Below are 25429 nucleotides of genomic sequence, written 5' to 3'. Positions count from 1 at the left end.
CTTCACACCCAACCTTTTCCAAACACCTAATTCTTTATTTTGGCTTTACACAGCAAAGGAATTATTCTAATTATTAATAATATTTTGCATTCTTTCACTTTTTGGAGGCCCCCCTCTGCTTCTTCTTGACCACCTTGGTCTTGTCGTCGATCAGCTTCAGGCCCTGCTTCTTTATCTCCTCGCGCCCAGGGAGGTAGCTGTGGTCGATGTCGGCAAAATTGAAGGCCTCTGTTGGGTGAGAGCAACGGGGTTGAGATGGATGGCCGCCCGGTGTCCCACTCTACAATCCCACCATTTCCCCCATTTCTCCCCTTCCAGAGATGGATGACAGCTTGGCAACCCTCCCTGCTAAGACTCTGGGGAAGCCCGTCTCCCCCATCCGATCCGGACCCAGCTGGTTGGGAGTCGTAGCGCCGCAGTGCCCGGTAGTACCTCGGACGTCTTCGTCGTCCTCGAAAGTGATTCTCAGGTTCTGCGGCTCCTCCCGGGTGCTCTCTTCCAAGACGTTCCTCACCTGGACAAAGGTCTGTGGAGGGCAACTTAATTATTAGTTAATTATTAGTTGTTATTGTAATTAATTAATTAATCTATCTGGGATGGTTCTGCCCTGTGTCAAACGCTCATCAAGCCTCTCAGCGCCAGATTCCCAATTCCAATTCCCAATGTCGATATTCCCGGATGAATCTCAACCGACTTGACACCTGGCGCTACGGTTCCCGGCGTTGCTTGGGGGAACGGGAAAAATCTTATTATGGAGACGCTACATTTCCATGCCTGGTGTGCTCCTCCCCCTCCCCCCCGGTCACATCAGAACGCCGTTGTGGTGAGAAACCTCCGCCAGGCGCCTTGCTGAAGCTGGCGCTACAGTTCCCGCGCACCTCGTTGGACTCCTCCTGGCTGAAGTCAAAGTGCAGCGGCTGGGCCGCCACCTTGAGGAGGTGAAGCAGCCGCCCCTCGCAGAATTGGAGCTTCTGGAAGATGTCCCAGGCCTCGCCACGGAATTCATCCTGGAGGGGAGAGAAAGGGGGGTTAATTGATAAACTCCTCGCAGCATGAAATATAGCTGCATTTTTTGAGATCCGGGGTGGATTGATTGATTTAACTCCCCGCGGCATGAAATATAGCTGCATTTCTGAAAATTTGGGGTTGATTGATTTAATTCCCCATGGAATGAAATATAGCTGCATTTTTGGAAAATCATGGTGGATTGATTGATTGATTGATTGATTGAACTTCCCGCGGCATGAAATATAGCTGGATTTTTTGAGATTCAGGGTAGATTGATTGATTGATTGAACTCCTCGCAGCATGAAATATAGCTGCATTTTTGGAACGGAGAACAATTTCAAAGCAGATCTTTGGGGTTCAGCTTGGGAACTCCCTGTTGCATCAGAGGGAGGGGAACGTTTGGAGAGCCAAGATGGGGAAATGGAGGGCTTTGGGGTGAATCAATAAACTCCCTGCAGCATGAAATGTAACTGCCTTTTTGGAAATTCGGGAACTAAAGTTTGCCAGGGTGCAAAGAGCGCTACAGTTTCCAGAATTTCCTGCCACAAGGGATCAGCTTTGTACCCTGTGCAAACCACACAGGATGGCATTTCAAAGGCCTTGCCCATGGGAACTATAGTATGGTGTGGAACCCGGTGAACTACGGTTCCCGGTCAAACAGAATTGAGTGGGAGAGGCTGCCCGTAAACCACAATTCCCAAGACCCAAGCTGACTTTGGGAACTGTAGTTCCCTACCTGCCCGGCCACGTGGACACCACACAGGCGAATGGCGAGGTTGTTGACCCCGTTCTCGAAAAGTAGCAGCAACTCCTGGTTCTGGGAAACGTGGTGCTGGGCCTCCGCCAGGCGGCGACTCTCTTCCTCTAGCGCTGCGCCCAGCTCCTCGGTCAGCTTCTGGGAGCTGCATGGGAAAGCAGGGCGCCCGGGGTTTTTTTTGGATGTTTGGAACTGCCTGCCCCAGGATCCCGTCAAAGCGTTTCAAATTCGAACTGTTACCTGAGGGCGCCAGGTGCCGGGTGGAACTTTAGCTCCGCCCGCTCCAGCTCCAGCGCCTTCAGGTGGGATTTAAGTTCCCGCCGGCGTCTTTCACACTCGGCAATCTGCTGCTGGAGGTCCTCCTCAGACTTCTTCTGCGCCAGGAAGCGCCCGGCGATATCCTGCGGGGAAAGAAATTGGTGCTATAATTATTGATTATTGATCTACAGCACCAAAGTTTTTACTCGTTTTGCAACCAATTAGTAGAGGTTTTTTTCTATTTATTAGACAGGCAACCCATCATTAGGACTTGTTGGGATTTCTTGATTAGATGGCAAATCTAATATGTATTGATTTATTAATCAATTATTTGATTATTTGATTAAATTGATTAATTGATTAAAAAGTATTTGTTAAATTCACAACCAATTCTTGGTATAGATGAGATTTCTTTTCCCCCACCCTTAGATTTACAACCAATCAATGCTTATTTGATTTGAAAGCATTATTAGTATTGATTAGACTATTGAATTTACAAGCACTTATTGGTATTGATGAGTATTGAATTTACAAGGACTTACCGGTATTGGTGTTTTGATTTTTCTCAGATATACAACCAATTATTGGTATTGATGAAATGTCTGTCTTTCTTAGATTTACAACCAAACATTGTTTCTCAGATTTGCAAGCAATTATTGGTATTGATGAGACTATTTAATTTACAAGCACTTATTGGTATTGATGAGTATTGAATTTACAAGGACTTATTGGTATTTGGTTTTTCTTAGATATACAGCCAATAATTTGTATTGATGAGATTTTTCTTTGTATTGATGAGATTTCTAAGCGATATACTACCAATTATAAATATTGCTGAGATTTACAACCAATGATTGGTATTGATGAGATTTCTTTCTGTCTTGGATTTACAACCAAAGTTTTGAATGTGTGACATTTAAATGTATTTTTAAACCTTTGTTGGAAGCCAGATGGGCAGGGCACAAATATATTATTATTATTATTATTATTAACCAATTATTGGTATTGAGGAGATTTCTTTCTTCAATTTACAGCCAATTGTTGATATTGATCCGATTTCTTTCTTTCTGAAATTCACAACCAGTCATTAGACATAATAATAATGATAATGATAATGATTGGGGAAGCTCCCCAAATGGGGATTATTATATATATATAATAATAATATCCCCATTTGGGGAGCTTCCAACCCAATATGAAACTACAACGGTCTGTTCAACATTCAAAGCTGCCTTTTGGCGATGGATTCCGCCCCCCAAGCTTTCCCGCCCGGGCGTCAGGAACTACAATACCCAGAGGTGGGAGCACTGGACGGCGGCCTTGATCTTGTCCACTTCGGCTGTCACCAGGCCCTGGTACTCGATCATGGCCTTGGAGGCCTCCAGCCTGGCCCCTGGGAGGAGAGAGAGAGGTGACCGGGGGCCATACGCTATGACTCCCGGGTACCGCGCACTACAACTCCCTGGTGCCGCACGCTACGACTCCCAGGCACGGGAAGGGGGCCCTGGCTTACCTCTCATCCCCTCGCGGCCCATCAGGCTGGGGAAGTCCATGTCGCGGCGTCCTTGCTGGCGGAGAGAGGGGGCGACATGCAGTGGTTAGAACAGTGGGGCAGGGGGAAGGGGTAGGCGCTGCACCAGGGTTCCCAGCTGCTCACCAGCGTCCGGCGGTGCCTCTCAGAGGCGTCCTTGCTGCGGATCCTCTCGATCTGCTTCTTCTGGATGTTGAGGGAGTTGTCGCGGAACTTCTTCTCGGCCACCAGCTCCGTCTCGGTGTTGAGCATGTCGGCCTGGAAATAATGATGATGATGATGATAATGATGACACTCATTTGCTGACATGAGTGACTCATGATTATTCTTTAATCCGTTGCTTAACTCTCATAATACAAATAATAAATATTAAATAGTAAAGGAATATCTAATATTAAGCCTTCGATAATATTTAATAATAATAATAATAATAATAATAATAATAATAATAATATGTTAATTGGCTGTTTTTATTGGAAAACCAATAAAAATTATTATTATTATTATTATTATTATTATTAGTAATCATATGTGAATTGGCTGTATTGGAAAATGAATAAAAATGATTTTAATAATAATAATGATGATGATACTCATTTGCTGACATGATTGACTCATGATCATTCTTTAATCCGTTGCTTAACTCTCATAATACAAATAATAAATAGTAAAGAGTAAAGAAATATCTAATATTGTATTCAATAATATTTAATAATAATAATATGTTAATTGGCTGTATGTATTGGAAAAATAATAATGATTTAATAATAATAATAATAAGTTAATTGGCTGTTTTTATTGGAAAACTAATAAAAATGATTAATAATAATAATATGTTAATTGGCTGTATTGGAAAACAAATAAAAATGATAATAATAATAATAATAATGGGAAAATTTTAAGCCACCCAGAGTGGCTGGGGGACACCCAGCTTGATGGGCAGGGTAGAAATAATAATAATAATAATAATAATAATAATAATAATAATAATTTGCAGCCTCTCACCTGAGCCGCCTCCATGGCTTCTGTTGTGTCAAGGGTCATGAGGCGGACGCCTTGCAGCTCCACCTGATAGACTTCCACCCGCTTCTGCAGGTCGTCCAGGATGAGAGGGAGGTGAGACAATTCCTGGGAAGAAATAATAATAATATGGAAATTAATAGTAATAACAATAATGATGATGATGAAGCAATATACAGTCCCATCAAGAAACTACCCAGTTTCTCAATGGGACTGTATAGTGCTTCATTAATAATTATAACGTGGAAAATAATAATAATAATAATAATAATAATAATAATAATAATAATGAAGCAATATAGTCCCATCGAGAAACTACCCTTTTTATTATTTATTTATTTCCCAAATTATTTTTATTATTAAGCAATACACAGTCCGATTTCGGTGGGGGGGCGGGGGGCAGGCAGAAGCCCTCACGTCTTTCAGCACGTCCAACATCTTCCGGTACAGCATGTGGGCATTCTCGGCCGTCGCAATTAGCACCCGGGTCTTCTCCACGCTGTTCTCCAGCCGGCGGATCTCCTGCAACCGGGGGGGGGGGGCAGAGCCGTTAACCTGGGAAAACTCCCCGCTGCAGCAAGGCAGGGCTGGCGGCATTTTGGGGGGATTTAAAATCCAGGTGGAGGGTTTGGCCAATCACTCAAAATTAATAATAATAATAATAATAATAGTAGTAGTAGTAGTAGTAGTACAGTAGTAGTATTTAATAATATTATTATTACTAAATACTATTAATATTATTAAATTATTATTTAATATCATCTATATATATAAAAATGTAAAAATCTTGAAAGTGTCAGCCGCACTTTTCTCCATAACCACTTGACCGATCGTCCTGAAATTTTGACACAGCGATCCAGGCCATTCCCTGAGCGTTGTTGGGGACAAAAAACCCTCAAATTTCGCATCTGGGCAGGTAGAAACCTGGTTTCCCACCAAGTAAAACAGCGCCCTCAAGTGGCGTTATACCCTCCTCCACCCCTCCCTTCCTGTGAAATCTAAGCCACACCCACAAACCAAATGACATCATCAACCAAGCAACTGAAACCACCAAGACGGAAATTATCAGACCCCTAGGCCCCTGCCAGACTGCTAGGCCCCCACTAGGCCCAGGGGGGAAGAGGGCGAGCGCCCGGATCGCAGGTCGCAACATGGCCTTTGTTTTATGTAGCCCCTGCCAGGCCTCCACTAGGCCCGGGGGGGGGAATAACCCACAGCAACGCACTTGGGGGCACGGCAAGGGGTTTTTACTTTACAATTTAGCACCACTACCACCCCCAAATCCCCCACTAAATAACCACAAGACAAAAATAAGTACCATCCTTCAAAACGTCATGAGATACGCCGGTCATGGAGAGGGGGGGGGACGACAAACAGAATAGATCATGGATCGGGACACGTGGGGGCAGTCACATGGATTAGCCACAACAACGCGCCACACCCACAAACCCCGCCTCCGCCACGAGATCCTATAAAACAGGGGGACTCTGAGGCTCAGGGGGATCTGAAGGGGGCCTATTACCCTACATTTGACAGACTAACGCACAGCAACCCACAAACCCCGCCTCCACCACGAGATCCACCACTCACATCCATCCATCCATCCAGCAGAGGTGTTGAAGACCAAACCAACTGAAAACAGGCAGGTAGCCGTGTTGGTCTGAGGTAGTCGAAACGAAATAAAAAAATTCCTTCCAGTAGCACCTTAGTTGGTCTTTAAGGTGCTGCTGGAAGGAATATTTTTATTTTGTTTCAACTGAAAACAGGCCTTTTCCAGCAACAAGGTCCAATGAATAGAAGGCAGGGATACGTAATGGGTCAGAACAGGGTGGGGGGAGACACAGGGATGAAACCTGCCCTCTCCACAGTATCTCGCCTCGACTCAGGGAAACTCTGAGGCCCAGGGGGATCTGAAGGGGGGCTATTACCCTCCATTTCACATATACTACGACTGAATGCAACCCTCTGCGTCTTTTTAAAAAAAACAACAACCATGCACTTTCTCTCCCCAGTTTAAGTCCTCATATATTTGCAGTGCCCAATTCCAACCCCCTCGATTTACAATCCCCTACCTTCCCCTTGCCACTTCCTGGAACTGAACAACTTGGGTGTTTCAGAATGCGCCTTCTGTTGCCAGGTCCTTTGCAGGGCCAGACAGAGGCCCGGGCCAGGTAGATAATGTGGCCCTGTTTTTAACCCTTTTGTTACTTTTTTCCATTTTACTGATTGTGAATACAGTATGCTGACTGAGGCCCTCTTTGGATTCGGAGGCCCACGCCAAGTGGCCCATAAGACCCCCCCTCCTTCTGTCTGGGCCTGTCCGTTGCTACGGGGCTGTGGGGCTTCGCTATTTGACCCCCCCCCCCCGGTCGGGATTTTTAAAGTAGTTCTCTGGGTCCCAGGGCGCATCACCACCCCCAATCCTTAATCTAAATATATAGAAATGTTCACGATATGTGCCCAGGGTCCAATGTATGGAGATACAGGGGGGAGGGGACAACAGAGGGCTCAGACAAAAGTAAATCCTGGGAAATGGAACCCAGAAACTGACATTTCCTTCTCCAAGGGTGGGGGCCAATGTAGGAAGATACCGGGGGTAGGGGCCAACACTCCCCAGGGACAACAGAGGGCTCAGACAAAAGTGCATGCTGGGAAATAGAACCCAGAACCTAACAGTTCCTTCTCCAAGGGTGGGGGCCAAGGTATGGAGATACATGGGGGAGGGGCCAACACTCCCCACGGACAACAGAGGGAAGGGTATCCTACCGAAACACAGGGATGAGCCAGCGTGGAGGGAGGAGGGGCAGGATACGTCGTGGATCAGGACGGGGGGGGGTCACAGGAAAGAACCACAGCAACGCGTGGCCGGGTCAGCTAGTTATATTATAAAATTAAATGAATTATTAAATATTAATAATACTATTGTTATTTAATCAATAAGAATAGTATTTTTTATTGAATCTGGGATTGCTAAATTATTACAGTATTTAAGATTGTGATATAATATTATTTAATAACCTAATTATAACATGAAATAAATGATTAAATATTAATAACTTATTATTATTCTTTAATCAATACAAACAGTCTTATTTCTTGAATCTGGGATCTCTACAGAGCGCCACGCTCCCTCTCACCCTCAGCTGGGCCTGAGCCTCGGGCCCAGGCGTCTCGAGGGCGATGAGTCCCCGCAAGATGACCTGTAGCTCCTCAAGGTGCGTGCCCCGCCGCTTGACCTCGTAGAGCAGGGCGTTGTGGGTGTTCATGCGGCTGAAGACGTAGCTGCTCAGCGTAGCTCGAGCTTGCTGTCCGGGGGGGGGGGACATGTTGTCAATCAGCAGGCCAATCAATCAATCAGCGAGCTGATCGATCGGTCGTCAATCCCCCCCCTACGATTACCGATCGCGACAGCCTCCTCACCTCCACCGTGTATTCGGCCAGAGCCACCTTCTCCCTCTTGCGGTCACGGCAGGCACGGGTGATGGTGGCGTGGTCATACTGCGGGGAGAAGGACAAGGCCGGCGGGTCAGGATAGATGACTCGGGGTCCCTTTTCCCACAATCCCGGTTGGCTCATCTACCTTTTCGTGGAGCTGTCTCTGGAAGGTCTTCGGAGATGTTCCAGAGATGGGTCAACATCCCTTCCTCCCTTCCTGAATTCCTTCCTTTCCTCTTTCTTTCCTTCCTTCCTTCCTTCCTTCCTTCCTTCCTTCCTTCCTTCCTTCTTCCTTCCTTAATCCCTCCCTTAATTCTTTATTTCCTTTTTCTCTTTCCTGAATCCTTCTTTCTTTCTGTCCTTCCTTAATTCCTCAATTCTTTATTTCTTTCCTTCCTTCCTTCTTTCCTTCCTTTCCTTCTTCCTAAATCTATCCTTCCTTCCTTCCTTCTCTCTCTCTCTCTATCTCTCACCCACCCCTTCCTTCCCTCCTTCCTTAATTCCTTCCTTCCCTCCTCCCATCAATCCTCTACTTCAAAGCCTTCCGATCTGGGAATCCAAGCTCCCAAATCCAGGAATGATGGACAGCGAAGGAATTCCCATGTTATGAGGATTCCCTTTTGGGGTAGGATACCCCATGATCATCTGGGCTGACCCCGAACCAAGCAAGCAGAGATGAAATCCTAGAAGAGAAGGGGGAGAGGGAAGGGGGTCCCCAGGGGCCATCCAGTCCACCCCCTTGTCCCCCCATACCTTGATGGACAGGTCCAGCTCGTGGGCCCCTTGACGGACATCTCCCCGGAGGTAGCCCAGGAGGTATTTGTTCTTGCCGACATTCTCCTCCGCCCCTTGAGCGAAGAGCTTCCTTCCCTGCTCTGGGAGGGGGGGTCAGGGGTGTGTGATCAAGACATTCATAGTAGTCATAGTTATTATTAGTATTATTATTATGGCCAGAGGATTGGAGAAGATCAGTCTACATCCCAATTCCAAAGAAGGGCAGTGCCAAAGAATGCTCCAAATACCGCACAATTGCGCTCATTTCACACGCTAGCAAGGTTATGCTTAAAATTCTACAAGGCAGGCTTAGGCAGTATGTGGACCAAGAACTCCCAGAAGTGCAAGCTGGATTTCGAAGGGGCAGAGGAACCAGAGACCAAATAGCAAACATGCGCTGGATTATGGAGAAAGCTAGAGAGTTCCAGAAAAATGTCTACTTCTGCTTCATTGACTATGCAAAAGCCTTTGACTGTGTCGACCACAGCAAACTATGGCAAGTTCTTAAAGAAATGGGAGTGCCTGATCACCTCATCTGTCTCCTGAGAAATCTCTATGTGGGACAAGAAGCTACAGTTAGAACTGGATATGGAACAACTGATTGGTTCAAAATTGGGAAAGGAGTACGACAAGGTTGTATATTGTCTCCCTGCTTATTTAACTTATATGCAGAATTCATCATGCGAAAGGCTGGACTAGATGAATCCCAAGCCGGAATTAAGATTGCCGGAAGAAATATCAACAACCTCAGATATGCAGATGACACAACCTTGATGGCAGAAAGTGAGGAGGAATTAAAGAACCTTTTAATGAGGGTGAAAGAGGAGAGCGCAAAATATGGTCTGAAGCTCAACATCAAAAAAACCAAGATTATGGCCACTGGTCCCATCACCTCCTGGCAAATAGAAGGGGAAGAAATGGAGGCAGTGAGAGATTTTACTTTCTTGGGCTCCTTGATCACTGCAGATGGTGACAGCAGTCACGAAATTAAAAGACACCTGCTTCTTGGGAGAAAAGCAATGACAAACCTAGACAGCATCTTAAAAAGCAGAGACATCACCTTGCCTACAAAGGTCCGTATAGTTAAAGCTATGGTTTTCCCTGTAGTGATGTATGGAAGTGAGAGCTGGACCATAAAGAAGGCTGATCGCCGAAGAATTGATGCTTTTGAATTATGGTGCTGGAGGAGACTCTTGAGAGTCCCATGGACTACGGTACAAGAAGATCAAACCTATCCATTCTGAAGGAAATCAGCCCTGAGTGCTCACTGGAAGGACAGATCCTGAAGCTGAGGCTCCAAGACTTTGGCCACCTCATGAGAAGAGAAGACTCCCTGGAAAAGAGCCTGATGTTGGGAAAGATTGAGGGCACTAGGAGAAGGGGACGACAGAGGACGAGATGGTTGGACAGTGTTATCGAAGCTACAAACATGAGTTTGACCAAATTGCGGGAGGCAGTGCAAGACAGGAGTGCCTGGCGTGCTATGGTCCATGGGGTCCCGAAGAGTCGGACACGACTAAACGACTAAACAACAACAAATTATCATCCTCAAAGTCCCATCTTTCGCTAATAATTACGATTAAATTATATTATAATATTATATTATAAAATTATTAAATGATGATGTCATTGTCCCCTCTTTCTCCAATTATTATGATTAAATTATTACATTAAAGGTAAAGGGACCCCTGACCATTAGGTCCAGTCGTGACCGACTCTGGGGTTGCGCGCTCATCTCGCATTATTGGCCGAAGGAGCCGGCGTATAGCTTCCAGGTCATGTGGCCAGCATGACAAAGCCGCTTCTGGCAAACCAGAGCAGCACATGGAAACGCCGTTTACCTTCCCGCTGTAGCGGTTCCTATTTATCTACTTGCATTTTGACGTGCTTTCGAACTGCTAGGTTGGCAGGAACCTATTACATTATTATTACATTATTACATTACAATATCATTGTCCCCTCTTTCTCCATTTCTCCCTGTGATCCAGCCTCCTGGCCTGCTACATTTCTCCCTCCCTTCTTTCATTCTCTCATCCTTCTTTCCTTAATTCCCTCCTTCCTTCCTTAATTGCTTACTTTCCTCCTTAATTCTTTCCTCCTTCCTTCTTCCTTCCTTAATTCCTTAATTCTTTCCTTCCTTCTTTCCTTCCTTAATTCTTCCCTTCCCTCCTTCCTAAAACCTCCCTTCTTTCCTTCCTTCATCATGCCTTCCTTCCTTCCTTAATTCCTTACTTTCCTCCTTAATCCTTCCTTCCTTCATTCCTTCTTAATCCTTCCTTCCTTCCTTAAGAAGCAACAAGAGGATCAGCCATTTTAGATCTGGTCCTAACCAATAGTGATGACCTGGTTAGTGGGGTAGAAGTAGCAGGATCATTAGGTGGGAGTGATCATGCTCTTCTGGAGTTTATTGTTCAGCGGAAAGGAGCAACCAAGCATACTAAGACTCAAATCCTAGACTTTAAGAAAGCCGACTTCAGAAAACTTAGGGAAACGCTGGGTGAGATCCCATGGACAGAAATACTAAAAGGGAATGATGGTTGGGAGTTTGTTAAAAGTGAGATTTTAAAAGCACAACTTCAGGCAATACCAATGAGACGGAAACATGGAAGGTGCCTAAAGAAGCCAGGGTGGCTATCTAAAGAACTTTTAACTGAGTTAAGATTTAAAAGGGATATGTACAAAAAATGGAAAAGGGGGGAAATCACCAGAGAGGAATTCAAACATATAGCCAGCACGTGTAGAGACAAAGTCAGAAAAGCTAAAGCACAGAATGAACTCAGGCTCGCCAGAGAGGTTAAAAGCAACATAAAGGGCTTTTATGGGTATGTCCGTAGCAAAAGGAAGAACAAGGAAACAGTGGGGTCACTTAGAGGAGAAGATGGTGAAATGCAAACGGGACAGAGAAAGGGCAGAACTCCTCAATGCCTTCTTTGCCTCAGTCTTCTCCAAAAAAAGAAAACAATGCTTGACCTGAAGAATATGGAGCAGATGATTCAGCAGGGGAAACACAGACCAGAATAAGTAAGGAGGTAGTACAAGAATACTTGGCTAGTTTAGATGTATTCAAGTCTCCAGGGCCAGATGAACTACATCCAAGAGTATTAAAAGAACTGGCAGAGGTGATTTCAGAACCACTGGCAATAATCTTTGAAAATTCCTGGAGAACAGGCAAAGTTCCAGCAGACTGGAGGAGGGTAAATGTTGTCCCTATTTTCAAAAGGGGGAAAAGAGAGGACCCAAACAATTACTGCCCAGTCAGCCTGACATCAATACCAGGAAAGATTCTAGAGCAAATCATTAAGCAAACAGTCTGTGAGCACATAGAAAGAAACTCTGTGATCACTAAAAGTCAGCATAGGTTTCTGAAAAATAAGTCATGTCAGACTAATCTGATCTCATTTTTTGACAGAATTACAAGCCTGGTAGATGAAGGGAACGCTGTGGATGTAGCCTATCTCGATTTCAGCAAGGCCTTTGACAAGGTGCCCCATGATATTCTTGTAAAGAAGCTGGTAAAATGTGGGCTAGACAATGCTACCATTCAGTGGATTTGTAACTGGCTTACTGACCGAACCCAAAGGGTGCTCATCAATGGCTCCTCCTCATCCTGGAGAGTAGTGACTAGTGGGGTGCCACAGGGTTCTGTCTTGGGCCCAGTCTTATTCAACATCTTTATCAATGACTTGGATGATGGGCTTGAGGGCATCCTGATCAAGTTTGCAGACGACACCAAATTGGGAGCGGTGGCTAATACCCCAGAGGACAGGATCACACTTCAAAATGACCTCAACAGATTAGACAACTGGGCCAAAGCAAACAAGATGAATTTTAACAAGGAGAAATGTAAGGTACTACACTTGGGCAAAAAAACCGAAAGGCACAAATAGAGGATGGGTGCCACCTGGCTTGAGAGCAGTACATGTGAAAAGGATCTAGGAGTCTTGGTAGACCACAAACTTGACATGAGTCAGCAGTGTGATGCAGCAGCTAAAAAAGCCAATGCAATTCTGGGCTGCATCAATAGGAGTATAGTGTCTAGATCCAGGGAAGTAATAGTACCACTGTATTCTGCTCTGGTCAGACCTCACCTGGAGTACTGTGTCCAGTTCTGGGCACCACAGTTCAAGAAGGATACTGACAAGCTGGAACGTGTCCAGAAGAGGGCAACCAAAATGGTCAAAGGCCTGGAAACGATGCCTTATGAGGAACGGCTTAGGGAGCTGGGTATGTTTAGCCTGGAGAAGAGAAGGTTAAGGGGTGATATGATAGCCATGTTCAAATATATGAAAGGATGTCATATAGAGGGGGAGGAAAGATTGTTTTCTGCTGCTCCAGAGAAGCGGACACGGAGCAATGGATTCAAACTTCAAGAAAGAAGATTCCACCTAAACGTTAGGAAGAACTTCCTGACAGTAAGAGCTGTTCGGCAGTGGAAATTGCTACCAAGGAGTGTGGTGGAGTCTCCTTCTTTGGAGGTCTTTAAGCAGAGGGTTGACAGCCATATGTCAAGAATGCTTTGATGGTGTTTCCTGCTTGGCAGGGGGTTGGACTGGATGGCCCTGTGGTCTCTTCCAACTCTATGAGTCTATGATTCTATGAATTCCTTCATTCTTTCTTTCCTTCTTTCTTTCCTTAATTCCTTCCTTCCCTCCTTCCTAAATCTTTCCTCCCTCCTCCCTCCCTCCCTCCCTCCCTTTTCTCCTTGATTCTTTCCTCCTTCCTTCATTTAACTCCTTAATTCTTTCTTCTTTCCTTCCTTAATTCCTTCCTTCCCTCCTTCCTAAAACCTCCCTTCTCTCCTTCCTTCTTTCCTTCCTAAATTCCTTCCTCAACTCATTAATTCTTTCTTATTTCCTTCCTTATTTTCTTCCTTTCCTCCTTAATTCTTCCTTCCTTCCTTCCTTCCTTCCTTTCCTCCTTCCTTCCTTCCTTCCTTCCTTCCTTCCTTCTTTACTTCTTTCCTACCTTAATTCCTTGCTTCCCTCCTTCCTAAATCCACCCATCCATCCATCCTTCCTTCCTTAATTCTTTCTTTCTTTCCTTCCTTAATTCCTTCCTTCCCTCCTTCCTAAAACCTCCCTTTTTCCCTTCCTTCCTTCATCCTTCCTTCCTTTCTTATTTCCTTAATTCTTTCTTTCCTTCCTTCCTTAATTCTTTCTGCTAGATTTCTCCCTACGATCCGGCCCACCTTGCAGGTGGATGATGGTCTGGAGGCCCTCAATCTGCTCCTTGACGTCCCTCTTCCTGGCAAAGCGCATGGTGATCAAGTGGGGGAATCCCCGGGAGGGTGGGCGGGGCAGCAGAGCAACGCCCACGAGCTCCTGTGTGATGTCACAGAGGTGGTTGTGACCTCACAGGCCCCCCCCCCCGGTTCATTCTAGCAGAAGCCTACTGAATCCCAGAATGATTGACAGGGCGCCAGAGTCATCTAGCCGAATGACCCACAGAATGACTAAAACGTGGCTCTTGGGGCAACTAATAATAATAATAATAATAATAATAATAATAATAATAATAATATCAATTAAAGTCCTCAGCAATCTTTTTTTTTAATGACTAAAAGGTGGCTCTTGGGGCAACTACTACTACTACTACTAATAATAATAATAATAATAATATCAATTAAAATCCTAGGCAATCCTCCATTACTTATTATTATTATTGTTATTATTATTAGTAATAGTTGCCCCGAGAGCCACGTTTTAGTCGTAAACAACAACAACTAAAACGTGGCTCACGGGGCAATTATTATTATTATTAATAATAATAATAATTAGTAATGCTGCCCAGGACTCTTCCTGCTGTGAGTGCCCACAGGCCCTGTCCCTGCCTCTCTCCACCTGGCTCAGGGCAGGGCCTGGAGGGCCTCATAAGGACTGCTGCCGCTGTTCTGCTGCTGGTGCTGCCCAGGGGGATTTAAAACAGCACAGAGTTATTTTTAAAATGCTTTTTAAAGAATTTTTATGTTTTTTATTTTCTTTGGGGTGGTAGGTGGGAGGGATTTTTAGTTGGGTATGGGAATTTGTTAAACTTTGGGTATATTTGTAATTTTTATTGTTTTTGGTTTTATTGTTTTTTGTGTTTTTTGTGTTTTTTGTGTTTTTCTTTTGTTCCATTTTTTGCTGTTTTTTTACAAAGGTTTTATTTTGTTTTTAAGGGGAGGGGTGGAGGGGTCAGGGCTGCCCAGGAGGGGGTCCCAGCCAGAAAAATGGCTGGGGCAGATTCCACGGGGGGGGGGGGATGAACTGGGACAACCGATCTCAGTGGTCACGGGTAGGAGGAGGAGTTACGCTAAGACCAGACCATGTCATTACCGAGGAGGCAGACTTAGTCGTTGTCTGAGGACTATCCCTGCCTCCGGGTCTGTTCCTGACCGGATACTGGAATCGGCAAGGGATACCCACATGACCTGAAGGTGCTCCTGTGCAATGCCAGGTCAATGATGAATAAGACCACTGCCATTCACGACCTGATTGTGGGTGGAGGATTTGACCTGGCATGTGTGACAGAGACCTGGTTGGATGAAGCAGATGGGCCTGTCCTTGCCGCTGCTTGTCCACCAGGTTTCTCTTATGCACAGCAACCCAGGCCATCTGGGCGGGGAGGGAGGGTTGCAGTGATTTTTAGGAAGTCATTAGTTTGCACCAGGTGTCCTATTGGTAAGACCGAGTATTCTGAGTGCATGTTCTGGAAGTTGGGCAATAGGGGCAGTACAGGATTCCTTCTGGTGTACCGACCTCCCTGCTGCACCAAGGATTCCCTGCCCGAGCTGTGCTCCTGGAGGCACCTAGCTTGGTTGTCCTAGGGGATTTTAACATCCATGTCGACACGACCTTACAAGGAGCCGCTCGGGACTTCGTGGAAAGCATGGCCTCCATGGGGCTGTCCCTGAATAAGTCTGGCCCAACTCATAGCCGCAGACATGCCTTGGACCTGGTGTTTACCTCTATGGATGTTGGTGATCTGACATTAAGTAAAAGCGAAACAAAAGAAGTGCCATGGTCAGATCACTTTCTGGTGCAACTGGACTTCTCTGCAACCCTTCCCCTCTGCAGGGAAGTGGGACCGATTCGGATGGTCCGCCCCCGCTACTTAATGGATCCAATTGGCTTCCAGAGAGTGGTAGGGTATGTTTTATCCCATGTTGATGGCCTTTCAGCTGATTCCCTGGTGGCCCACTGGAATGCGGAGTTAACCAGGGCTATTGACTGCCTGGCTCCGAAGTGCCCTCTTCGATTGCATGGAACCCGGACAGCCCCGTGGTTTTCCCCAGAGCTGAGGGCGATGAAACAGTCGTTGAGACGGCTAGAGCGCCGGTGGCGAAAAACTCATTCTGAATCAGACCGAACACGGGCTAAAGCTCAACTTCGAGCCTACCAAGTGGCAATGGTGACGGCGAAGAGGACCTTCTTCACCGTTTCCATCGCATCTGCAGAAAACAGCAGCAGGAGACTCTTTCAGGTGGTTCACAATTTAGCGGAACCACCTGCTCCATCCGGGCCCAGTACGGGCCACATGATCTCCTGCAATGATTTTGCAAAGTTTTTTGCAGATAAAGTCGCTCAGATTCGGGAAGAGGTAGACTCCACCGTGGGAGCAGGGCCGGGGCGGGGGAGTGCTAGAGTCCTGTCTAGTCAAGTTGTGTGGGATCAATTCCAATCTGTTACCTCCGAGGATGTGGACAGGCTGCTTGGACGAGTGAAACCAACCACCTGTCTCCTTGATCCTTGCCCATCCTGGCTTATAAAAGCTAGCTGGGAAGGGCTGGGCAATGGGCTTTGCGGGTTGGTGAATGCTTCTCTCTATGAGGGAGCCTTCCCAGACCCGCTGAAAGAGGTGGTTATTAAAGCACTTCTTAAAAAACCGTCTTTAGATGCAGCCATTATGGCCAACTATCGCCCAGTCTCAAATCTTCCATTCCTGGGCAAGGTGATTGAGCGAGTGGTTGCTGAACAACTCCAGGCACACCTGGAAGAAGCGGACCATTTGGATCCCTTCCAGTCGGGATTCAGGCCTCACCATGGGACTGAAACTGCCTTGGTCGCACTGGTTGATGATCTCCGGCAGGCTAGAGACAAAGGTGAGAGCTGTTTCCTAGTTCTGCTGGATCTCTCAGCGGCTTTTGACACCATCGACCATAACATCCTTCTGGACCGTCTAGAGGGGCTGGGAGCTGGGGGCACTGTCATACAGTGGTTCCGCTCCTTCCTCCTGGGCCGTGTTCAGAAAGTGGTATTGGGGGATGAGTGTTCAGACCCCTGGGCACTCACTTGTGGGGTGCCTCAGGGTTCTGTTCTCTCCCCCATGCTTTTTAATATGTATATGAAGCTGCTGGGAGAGATCATCAGGGGGTTTGGGCTGGGTGTTCATCAGTATGCAGATGATACCTAGCTCTACCTTTCTTTCAAATCAGAACCAGTGAAGGCGGTGAAGGTCCTGTGTGAGTGTCTGGAGGTGGTTGGAGGATGGATGGCGGCTAACAGATTGAGATTGAATCCTGACAAGACAGAGGTACTGTTTGTGGGGGACAGGAGGCGGGCGGGTGTGAAGGACTCCCTGGTCCTGAATGGGGCAACTGTGCCCCTGAAGGACCAGGTGCGCAGCCTGGGAGTCATTTTGGACATAACACTGGTCCTGAAAGATCTACATTGGCTCCCAGTACGTTTCCGAGCACAATTCAAAGTGTTGGTGTTGACCTTTAAAGCCCTAAACGGCCTCGGTCCAGTATACCTGAAGGAGCGTCTCCACCTCCATCATTCTGCCCGGACACTGAGGTCCAGCGCCGAGGGTCTTCTGGCGGTTCCCTCGCTACAAGAAGCCAAGTTACAGGGAACCAGGCAGAGGGCCTTCTCGGTAGTGGCACCCACCCTGTGGAATGTCCTTCCACCAGAGGTCAAAGAGAACAACAATTACCAGACCTTTAGAAGGCATCTCAAGGCAGCCCTGCTTAGGGAAGCTTTTAATGTTTCATTTCTGTATTTTAATGTTTTGTTGGAAGCCGCCCAGAATTATTATTATTATTATTATCATTATTATTATTATTATTTAATGGAGGATCTCTAAACTGGGGATTGCAAAACCTTTATTATTATTTTTTGCAACCTTCGGCTGTCTTTGGGACATTTTGCAAAGTTTGCCCAAACTTTGCTCCAGCTTTGGGGTGTTTTGCAAGCTTTTTGGCCTTTTTTTGTTTGCTTCTGTGAATGATTGGCGGTGGTTGGCAAATGATTGACAGTGTGCAAACAAAAATTTAAGCTGCGTTGAATACAAAATTGAGCTGCAATTGGCCTTAAAAATGGTTTTTCCAGAGGAAAATAAGGTGAATTTAACAGGAAATCACCTGCATTTAACTTTAAAATCCAGCAAGTTGCTAGTCCTCAAGGAAGTTTTGAATAGGATTATTTTTTTAAAAAAAAGGAAAGTAAGGAAAATAATGTTTTCTAACCTGGGTCCAAAATGAACTGCATTTAATAGGAAATAATTTCCGCTTCACCTACAAATGGAGCAAGTTTCTAGTCCTCAGTGGCTGCTATCGTAGAGAAAATCTAATCAATGATCAGTATAGATAGTTAAAATGATGATAACTACTAATTTTTTGAAATATTTTTTTTTATTTTGACCAAGTAATCATAATAAATATATAAGAATTAAGAATAAGAAGCCGAGAAAAAGAGCTATTTCTTTCTATGAAGGTGCACACTTCCTATCTGTTATTATTGATTAGCATCTTATTCCTTTGTTGTTGTTTAGTCGTGTCCGACTCTTCGTGACCCCATGGACCATAGCACGCCAGGCACTCCTGTCTTGCACTACCTCCCGCAGTTTGGTCAAACTCATGTTCGTAGCTTCGAGAACACTGTCCAACCATCTTGTCCTCTGTCGTCCCCTTCTCCTAGTGCCCTCCATCTTTCCCAACATCAGGGTCTTTTCCAAGGATTCTTCTCTTCTCATGAGGTGGCCAAAGTATTGGAGCCTCAGCTTCACGATCTGTCCTTCCAGGGAGCACTCAGGCCTGATTTCCTTAAGAATGGATAGGTTTGATCTTCTTGCAGTCCATGGGACTCTCAAGAGTCTCCTCCAGCACCATAATTCAAAAGCATCAATTCTTCGGCGAATCTTATTCCTTAGGGATCTGCTTATTAATAACATGACAGATAACAAAGGCTGCTAATAATGTAAGTAGCAGCTGAGAAAAAGAGCTGTTTCTTTCTATGAAGATGCACACTTCCTATCTGTTATTGATTATTGATTAGCATCTTATTCCTTAGGGACCTGCTTATTAATAACATGACAGATAACAAAGGCTGCTAATAATGTAAGTAGCAGCTGAGAAAAAGAGCTGTTTCTTTCTATGAAGATGCACACTTCCTATCTGTTATTGATTATTGATTAGCATCTTATTCCTTAGGGACCTGCTTATTAATAACATGACAGATAACAAAGGCTGCTAATAATGTAAGCAGCAGCTGAGAAAAAGAGCTGTTTCTTTCTATGAAGATGCACACTTCCTATCTGTTATTGATTTGCATTTTATTCCTCAGGGACCTTCTTATTAATAACATGACAGATAATGAACGCTGCTGATAATGTGAGCCAACGCTGAGAAAAAGAGCTCTTTCTTTCTATTTCTTTATATGAAGATGCAGACTTCCTATCTGATATTGATTATTGATTAGGGATCTGTTTATTAATCACATGACAGATAACAAACACTGCTGGTAATGTAAGCAGAAGCCGAGAAAAAGAGTTATTTCTATTTCTTTCTATGAAGATGCACACTTCCTCTCTGATATTGATTATTGAATTGCATCTTATTCCTTAGGGATCTGCTTATTAATAACAGATAACAAACGCTGCTAATAATGTAAGCAACAGCCGAGAATAAGAGCTATTTATTTCAATTCATTTCTATTGTGACGCCAGCTTCCCACCTGATATTGACGATTGATTGGCGTCATCCATCCTCTCAGCAAATAACGAAGGTTGCTGATAACGTAAGCGATAAGCCGAAGGTCAATGGCCGGGGCCAAAGTTCTCTCCTGACGGACCCCAGAAGCCAACTCTCCACCGCCGCAGCCAGACGTCTCCTCTCTCTGGGAAAAATATGGAGCCCCTCGCGATCCTCGCACTCACCACCCTGGTCTTGGGTGCGAATGTGGGCGAGGGACAAGCCCAGGAAGCTATGGAAGTGCAGAAGGTAAGGGGGGCCGTGGGGCTGCGGAACTGCCTCCCACTTGAAGGAAAGAAGGAAAGAGGAAACGAAAGGAGGGGGGGGAATTAAGGAGAAAAGGGAGCCTTCTTTATGGTCCAGCTCTCACTTCCATACATCACTACTGGGAAAACCATAGCTTTAACTATGCTTTAACTATACGGACCTTTGTCGGCAAGGTGATGTCTCTGCTTTTTAAGATGCTGTCTAGGTTTGTCATTGCTTTTCTCCCAAGAAGCAGGCGTCTTTTAATTTCGTGACTGCTGTCACCATCTGCAGTGATCAAGGAGCCCAAGAAAGTAAAATCTCTCACTGCCTCCATTTCTTCCCCTTCTATTTGCCAGGAGGTGATGGGACCAGTGGCCATGATCTTGGTTTTTTTGATGTTGAGCTTCAGACCATATTTTGCGCTCTCCTCTTTCACCCTCATTAAAAGGTTCTTTAATTCCTCCTCACTTTCTGCCATCAAGGTTGTGTCATCTGCATATCTTAGGTTGTTGATATTTCTTCCGGCAATCTTAATTCCGGCTTGGGATTCATCTAGTCCAGCCTTTCGCATGATGAATTCTGCATATAAGTTAAATAAGCAGGGAGACAATATACAACCTTGTCGTACTCCTTTCCCAATTTTGAACCAATCTGTTGTTCCATATCCAGTTCTAACTGTAGCTTCTTGTCCCACATAGAGGGCAACTGGAAACTTAATTATGCCAAATACATCAATAATAATAATAATAATAATAATGGCACCTTTGGGGCCAAAGGACACTGTGGAAAACAAGGGGACCCCCTGAGATTTGGCGGCACATTTGATTCACGTAAAATGAAATTTAACCTGGGGAACACCCTGCCACTTTCCCGGTCATTCAGGGTAGGGAAGGTATATATTAACCAAGGGAACTCCCTGCCACTTTGCATGGAAGCCAGTGGCAGCCTGTGAAGGGCCTAGGGAAAGAGGGCCCTGTTAACCTGCGGAACTGCCCGACTCATGCCCTTAAATGGAACGGCAGCTGGTTCTGGGGGAGACAATAGCAGCTTGTCCACCCGGGGAATAATAATAATAAAGTAATGCTCTTCCCCCCCCCCCAGCTCTACGGAAAATGGTACGAGGTGGCCATTGGATCGACCTGCCGCTGGATCCAGGCCCGCCGCAGTCACCTCAGTGCCGGGACTCTGGTCCTGGGCCCGGGGAAGGCGCCTGGGGAACTCAGTGCCACCAGCACCCGGCTCAGGTGCGTGGCAACCGTACAAGGGGGAAAATCCGTTCAGGAAACCCCCAAGGGTCATCCAGCCCAAACAGAGGTGGAGATTGGCACCGAAGGGCCCGTGGGGTCATATAGTCTGACGCCCCTGATCCTGTCTCTTTTGTCACAGGCAAGGGGCTTGCCGGGCCTACACGGAGAACTACCAGCAGAGCGCCGAGTTGGGAAGATTCACGTTCCAAAACGCAAGTAGGTTTATTTTCTATTTTTTTTGTTCCCTCCTCTCTACTCGTCCCGCACATTGTTCCTCCATGAATAAAGCCTTTGCTCACCTATAAAGTTGACTCATCGGAACCCCTCAAATAAATCTCCGGTGCCTTTGTATATATTTATTTTTTTGTGTGCCTTCCTCTCTACTCATCCCACACATTGTTCCTCCATGAATGAAGCCTTTGCTCCCATATCAAGTTGAAGGCAGAACCCTCAAGCCTCTCACCGCCTCTCGTTCCAGGATGGAAGGCGCACGGCGAGACCTTTGTGGTGCACGCCGACCCCAACGAGTTTGCCGTCTGGGTGATGAAAAAGAACAGCACCCACGGGCTCAGCACCACCGCCAAGCTCTACGGTGCGTAGAAATCCCCGCAGCGAGAAATGTAGTTCAGCTGTGGGAGATAGACAACCGCCCAAGGAAACTCCCTGCAGCATGAAATCTAGCTAATTAAAAATATATTGAAAGGTCGCTTCCGTGACCCTGTAGCTCTATTTGGTAAGGCCTCTTTGTTCACCCAGCTGACTTCCCGCTGCATGAAATACCTGGGCAGGAAAAGTAATGGTGATTAAGCTGTGCAACTCCCTGCAGCTGGAATATAGCTCCTATTTATTCCGACTGGGGAACTCCCCGCCACTGGAAAGTGTTTGGGAAGTCTCCTTTCCTGCCTTTCTCACCTTCTAGTTCAGTGAGTTTCGAATCCCTCGCCCTGTTGCAGGGAGGACCCCGGTGCTGAGCGAGAACCTGGTGGAGGACTTCCGGAGACGGGCCCTGGGCCTGGGGATCCCTGAGGACGCCATCTTTGTCCTGAGCAACCAAGGCAAGTTGGGGGGGGGAGGGGAGGAGGTGGCAGGTTTAAATCCGTTCGGATTTCCTGCCTATTTCGGTTGCACACTTTGTAGAGCCCAGTTTCCTTGGCCTATAGATTTGGGGTTTGGGGGTTTCCGGGGTCATCTAGTCTGACCCGCTGCACCCCACTTTCCCACACCCAAATGGGATCCCTTCTCAGAGAAGCCCCCTCAAAAAATGGGTCCAAACCCCCTCTGTTTTTCCTTAGGGGAGTGCATTCCGCCCCAGGCTGAAGAAGCGCCCCAGGTAGGTGACCCTAAGGGGATGGGTGGGTGGGTGCTCAGGCTTCCGGGAGCACCCAGGGACCTCTCTACTTCGCCCACAAAAAGCTCCTCCTCCAATCAAGCCTTTGACCTCGATCTGACGCCACTGACAAATGCAGCCTGAGATATCGGGCCTGTGTGACTCCTATGGGTGCTGAGCTTGCACCTATAGGGTGTGGCGTGATTTTGGGGTTGAGCACCACTGTTGCACACGATTCCCATTTCTAACACCCATCGTGCACCCGCTCCGAAAGCTCCGTGGGCGGCCTGCCCTCCACCCCCGGGGCAGGGCTGACCATTTGGGGGGGGGCACCTCAGGGTACCCCATTGACAATGCCTCATGCGACATTTTCCAGGAGAGGGTGCGGAGGACTGTCTTGTTTGAGGAGGAAGGCTCCGCCGATGGATTTGCACCCGCGCTCCCAAACGTTGGGGAAGGTGCGCACTTGCAATGTGGAGGGGGTGCCATTCCTTGTGGGGCAGGGAAGTTTGGGTGAGGGTCTCTTGGGATATCTATCAAGAGGCAGGGAGTTCCCCAGATTTTGCATGCTACTTCTCAAGAGGCAGGGAGTTCCCCAGATTTTGCATGCTACTTCTTACAAAGCGGGGAATTCCCCCGATTTTGCATGCTACTTAGATGGGGAGTTCCCCAGATTTTGCATGCTACTTCTCAAGAGGCAGGGATTTCCCCAGATTTTGCCTGCTACTTTTCAAGAGACAGGGAGTTCCCCAGATATTGCATGCTACTTTGCATGTTCCCCCCATCCTCGATTGAGATTTTCTTTTCCCTTCCCCGCAAGCCGACTGCCAGCTCCTCAAGGATGAAGGCCCCTGCCTTGGCCGAGAAGTCCGTTATTTCTACAATGCCAGTGCCCAGGCATGCCAGAGTTTCCTCTACGGCGGTTGCCTGGGCAACACCAACCGCTTCCCCACGGAGAGGGCCTGCCTTCAGACATGCCGGACGGAAGGTGAGGGTACCCAGGGTCATCCAAACTGACCCGCGGCCAATAAGGGATCTCAGCTGTCAATCCTCGAACGGTGGGCTGGGATAGATTTCCTCTGGGCCTGGAGGCTCTCCGGGAACATCTCAAGACCCTCCTCTTCTCTTCCCCAGCTGCCTGCCGCCTTCCCATAATCCCTGGCGGTCCCTGCCCCTCGGAATTCTGGGCCTTTGATGCCCCGCGGGGCGCCTGCATCACCTTCCAGGGCTGCGGGGCCAACGCCAACAAGTTCTACCTGGAGAAGGAGTGCAAGGAGTACTGCGGGGTGCTCCCCGAAGGTGCGGCGGCCCTATTATTAGTATTATTAGTGATTATTATTAGTATTATTCTTCGAAAAAAGGTTCTAGTCCTCAGGGCTCTGTTCTTTGCGAAAAGTCCTAGCGCAAGCTTGAGGACCAGAAACATCACTATTATTAGTAGTATTAGTATTAATATTATTAATATATGATGAAGTGTGCATGCATAGGCAAGCTTATACCAAGAACGAACTTAGTTGGTCTCAAACATATATTTTGAACACATCTTCCTACCTGAATCTTCTGTTATTAGTATTATTATTATTATCATCATCATCATCATCATTATTGGAAAAAGATTCTAGTACTAATCGCTGAGAGATTTCCAAAATAAAGTTTCCAGTCCTCAGGGCTGGTTTATTTGGTACAAGTCATAGTGCAACCTTGAGGACCAGACACTACTAGTTGTTGATGATGTTGTTGTTGTTGTTGTTGTTTCTTGACCTCATCGTTTCTGCCCTCTCCTCTTTAGGGGACGATGACTTCCTCCGTCCGACGGTGTCCTGAAGCCGGCCCGCGCCTCTCGAACCCATGGCCCCAAACTTGCCAATAATCACGGCAATAAATGCAGGTTTCGAGTCTTTCCCGTTTCTTGAATTCATTTCACTTGACAAAATAAAATAAAATAAAATATTGAGATAGGCTGGGCCGGGCACTGGGGGTTCCATTAGGATCTAATAAAAGCCTAATCCAAAACATATAAACCTAATTAGGATATAATACCCCCCAGGAAACAGTAACAAAAGCCCACAAATCAATAGGAGCCAATGATTCCTATTATAACCAATTAATACTAATAGGAGCCAATCAATCCTATTAATAGGAGCTGATGAATCTGCTTAATAGCCAATTAATTATAATAGGAGTCTATGAATCCTATTAATAGAAGCTGATGAATCTTATTAATAGCCAATTAATCCTGCTAATAGGAGCCTATGAATCCTATGAATAGTAGCCTATGAATCTTTTTAATAGCCATTTCTAATAGGAGCCTAAGAATTCTAATAATAGATGACTGTGAATCTTATTAATAGCCAATTAATTCTTCTGATAAAGGTAAAGGTAAAGGGACCCCTGACCATTAGGTCCAGTCGTGACCGACTCTGGGGTTGCACGCTCATCTCGCATTATTGGCCGAGGGAGCCGGCGTACAGCTTCCAGGTCATGTGGCCAGCGTGACAAAGCCGCTTCTGGCAAACTAGAGCAGCCTATTAATCCTGTTAATAGGAGGCTATGAATCTTATTAATAGCCAAGTAATGCTGCTAATAGGAGCTTATGAATCTGATTAATAGCCAATTAATTCTGATAGGAGCCTGTGAATCTGATTCACAGGCTCCTATTAGAATTAGCCAATTAATTCTAATAGGAGCCTATGAATCCTATTAATAGGAGCCTATGAATCTTATTAAGGGACCCAGGTGGCGCTGTGGGTTAAACTTACACAGAGTCTAGGGCTTGCTGATCAGAAGGTCGGTGGTTCGAATCCCTGCAACGGGGTGAGCTCCCGTTGCTCGGTCCCAGCTCCTGCCCACCTAGCAGTTCGAAAGCATGTCAAAG

The 25429-nt window shown here is 46.3% G+C and overlaps 2 protein-coding genes across 2 annotated transcripts; one reads left to right on the top strand and one right to left on the bottom strand.

Moving 5' to 3' along the window:
- Positions 1 to 94: 94 nt before the first annotated feature.
- Positions 95 to 14300, bottom strand: CCDC183 (coiled-coil domain containing 183). Its single transcript, XM_060270434.1, has 14 exons — positions 13972 to 14300; positions 8763 to 8884; positions 7995 to 8072; positions 7712 to 7879; positions 4992 to 5096; positions 4560 to 4682; positions 3681 to 3812; positions 3537 to 3591; positions 3316 to 3416; positions 2006 to 2166; positions 1745 to 1910; positions 879 to 1007; positions 433 to 526; positions 95 to 228 (listed from the first exon to the last, which is right to left on the bottom strand). Exons 1-14 carry the CDS (start codon positions 14039 to 14041, stop codon positions 95 to 97), a joined length of 1638 nt encoding a protein of 545 aa, XP_060126417.1. The 5' UTR covers positions 14042 to 14300.
- A 5513-nt stretch (positions 14301 to 19813) lies between these two features.
- AMBP (alpha-1-microglobulin/bikunin precursor) lies at positions 19814 to 24457 on the top strand. Its single transcript, XM_035102408.1, has 10 exons — positions 19814 to 19980; positions 21082 to 21224; positions 21367 to 21443; positions 21706 to 21819; positions 22181 to 22282; positions 22520 to 22557; positions 22931 to 23012; positions 23375 to 23542; positions 23689 to 23853; positions 24344 to 24457. Exons 1-10 carry the CDS (start codon positions 19888 to 19890, stop codon positions 24376 to 24378), a joined length of 1017 nt encoding a protein of 338 aa, XP_034958299.1. The 5' UTR covers positions 19814 to 19887; the 3' UTR covers positions 24379 to 24457.
- The last annotated feature ends 972 nt before the right edge of the window (positions 24458 to 25429 follow it).

Source organism: Zootoca vivipara, chromosome Z, assembly GCF_963506605.1.
Source record: "Zootoca vivipara chromosome Z, rZooViv1.1, whole genome shotgun sequence".
NCBI lineage: Eukaryota > Metazoa > Chordata > Lepidosauria > Squamata > Lacertidae > Zootoca > Zootoca vivipara.
This window is presented reverse-complemented; position numbering and strand designations above follow the sequence as displayed.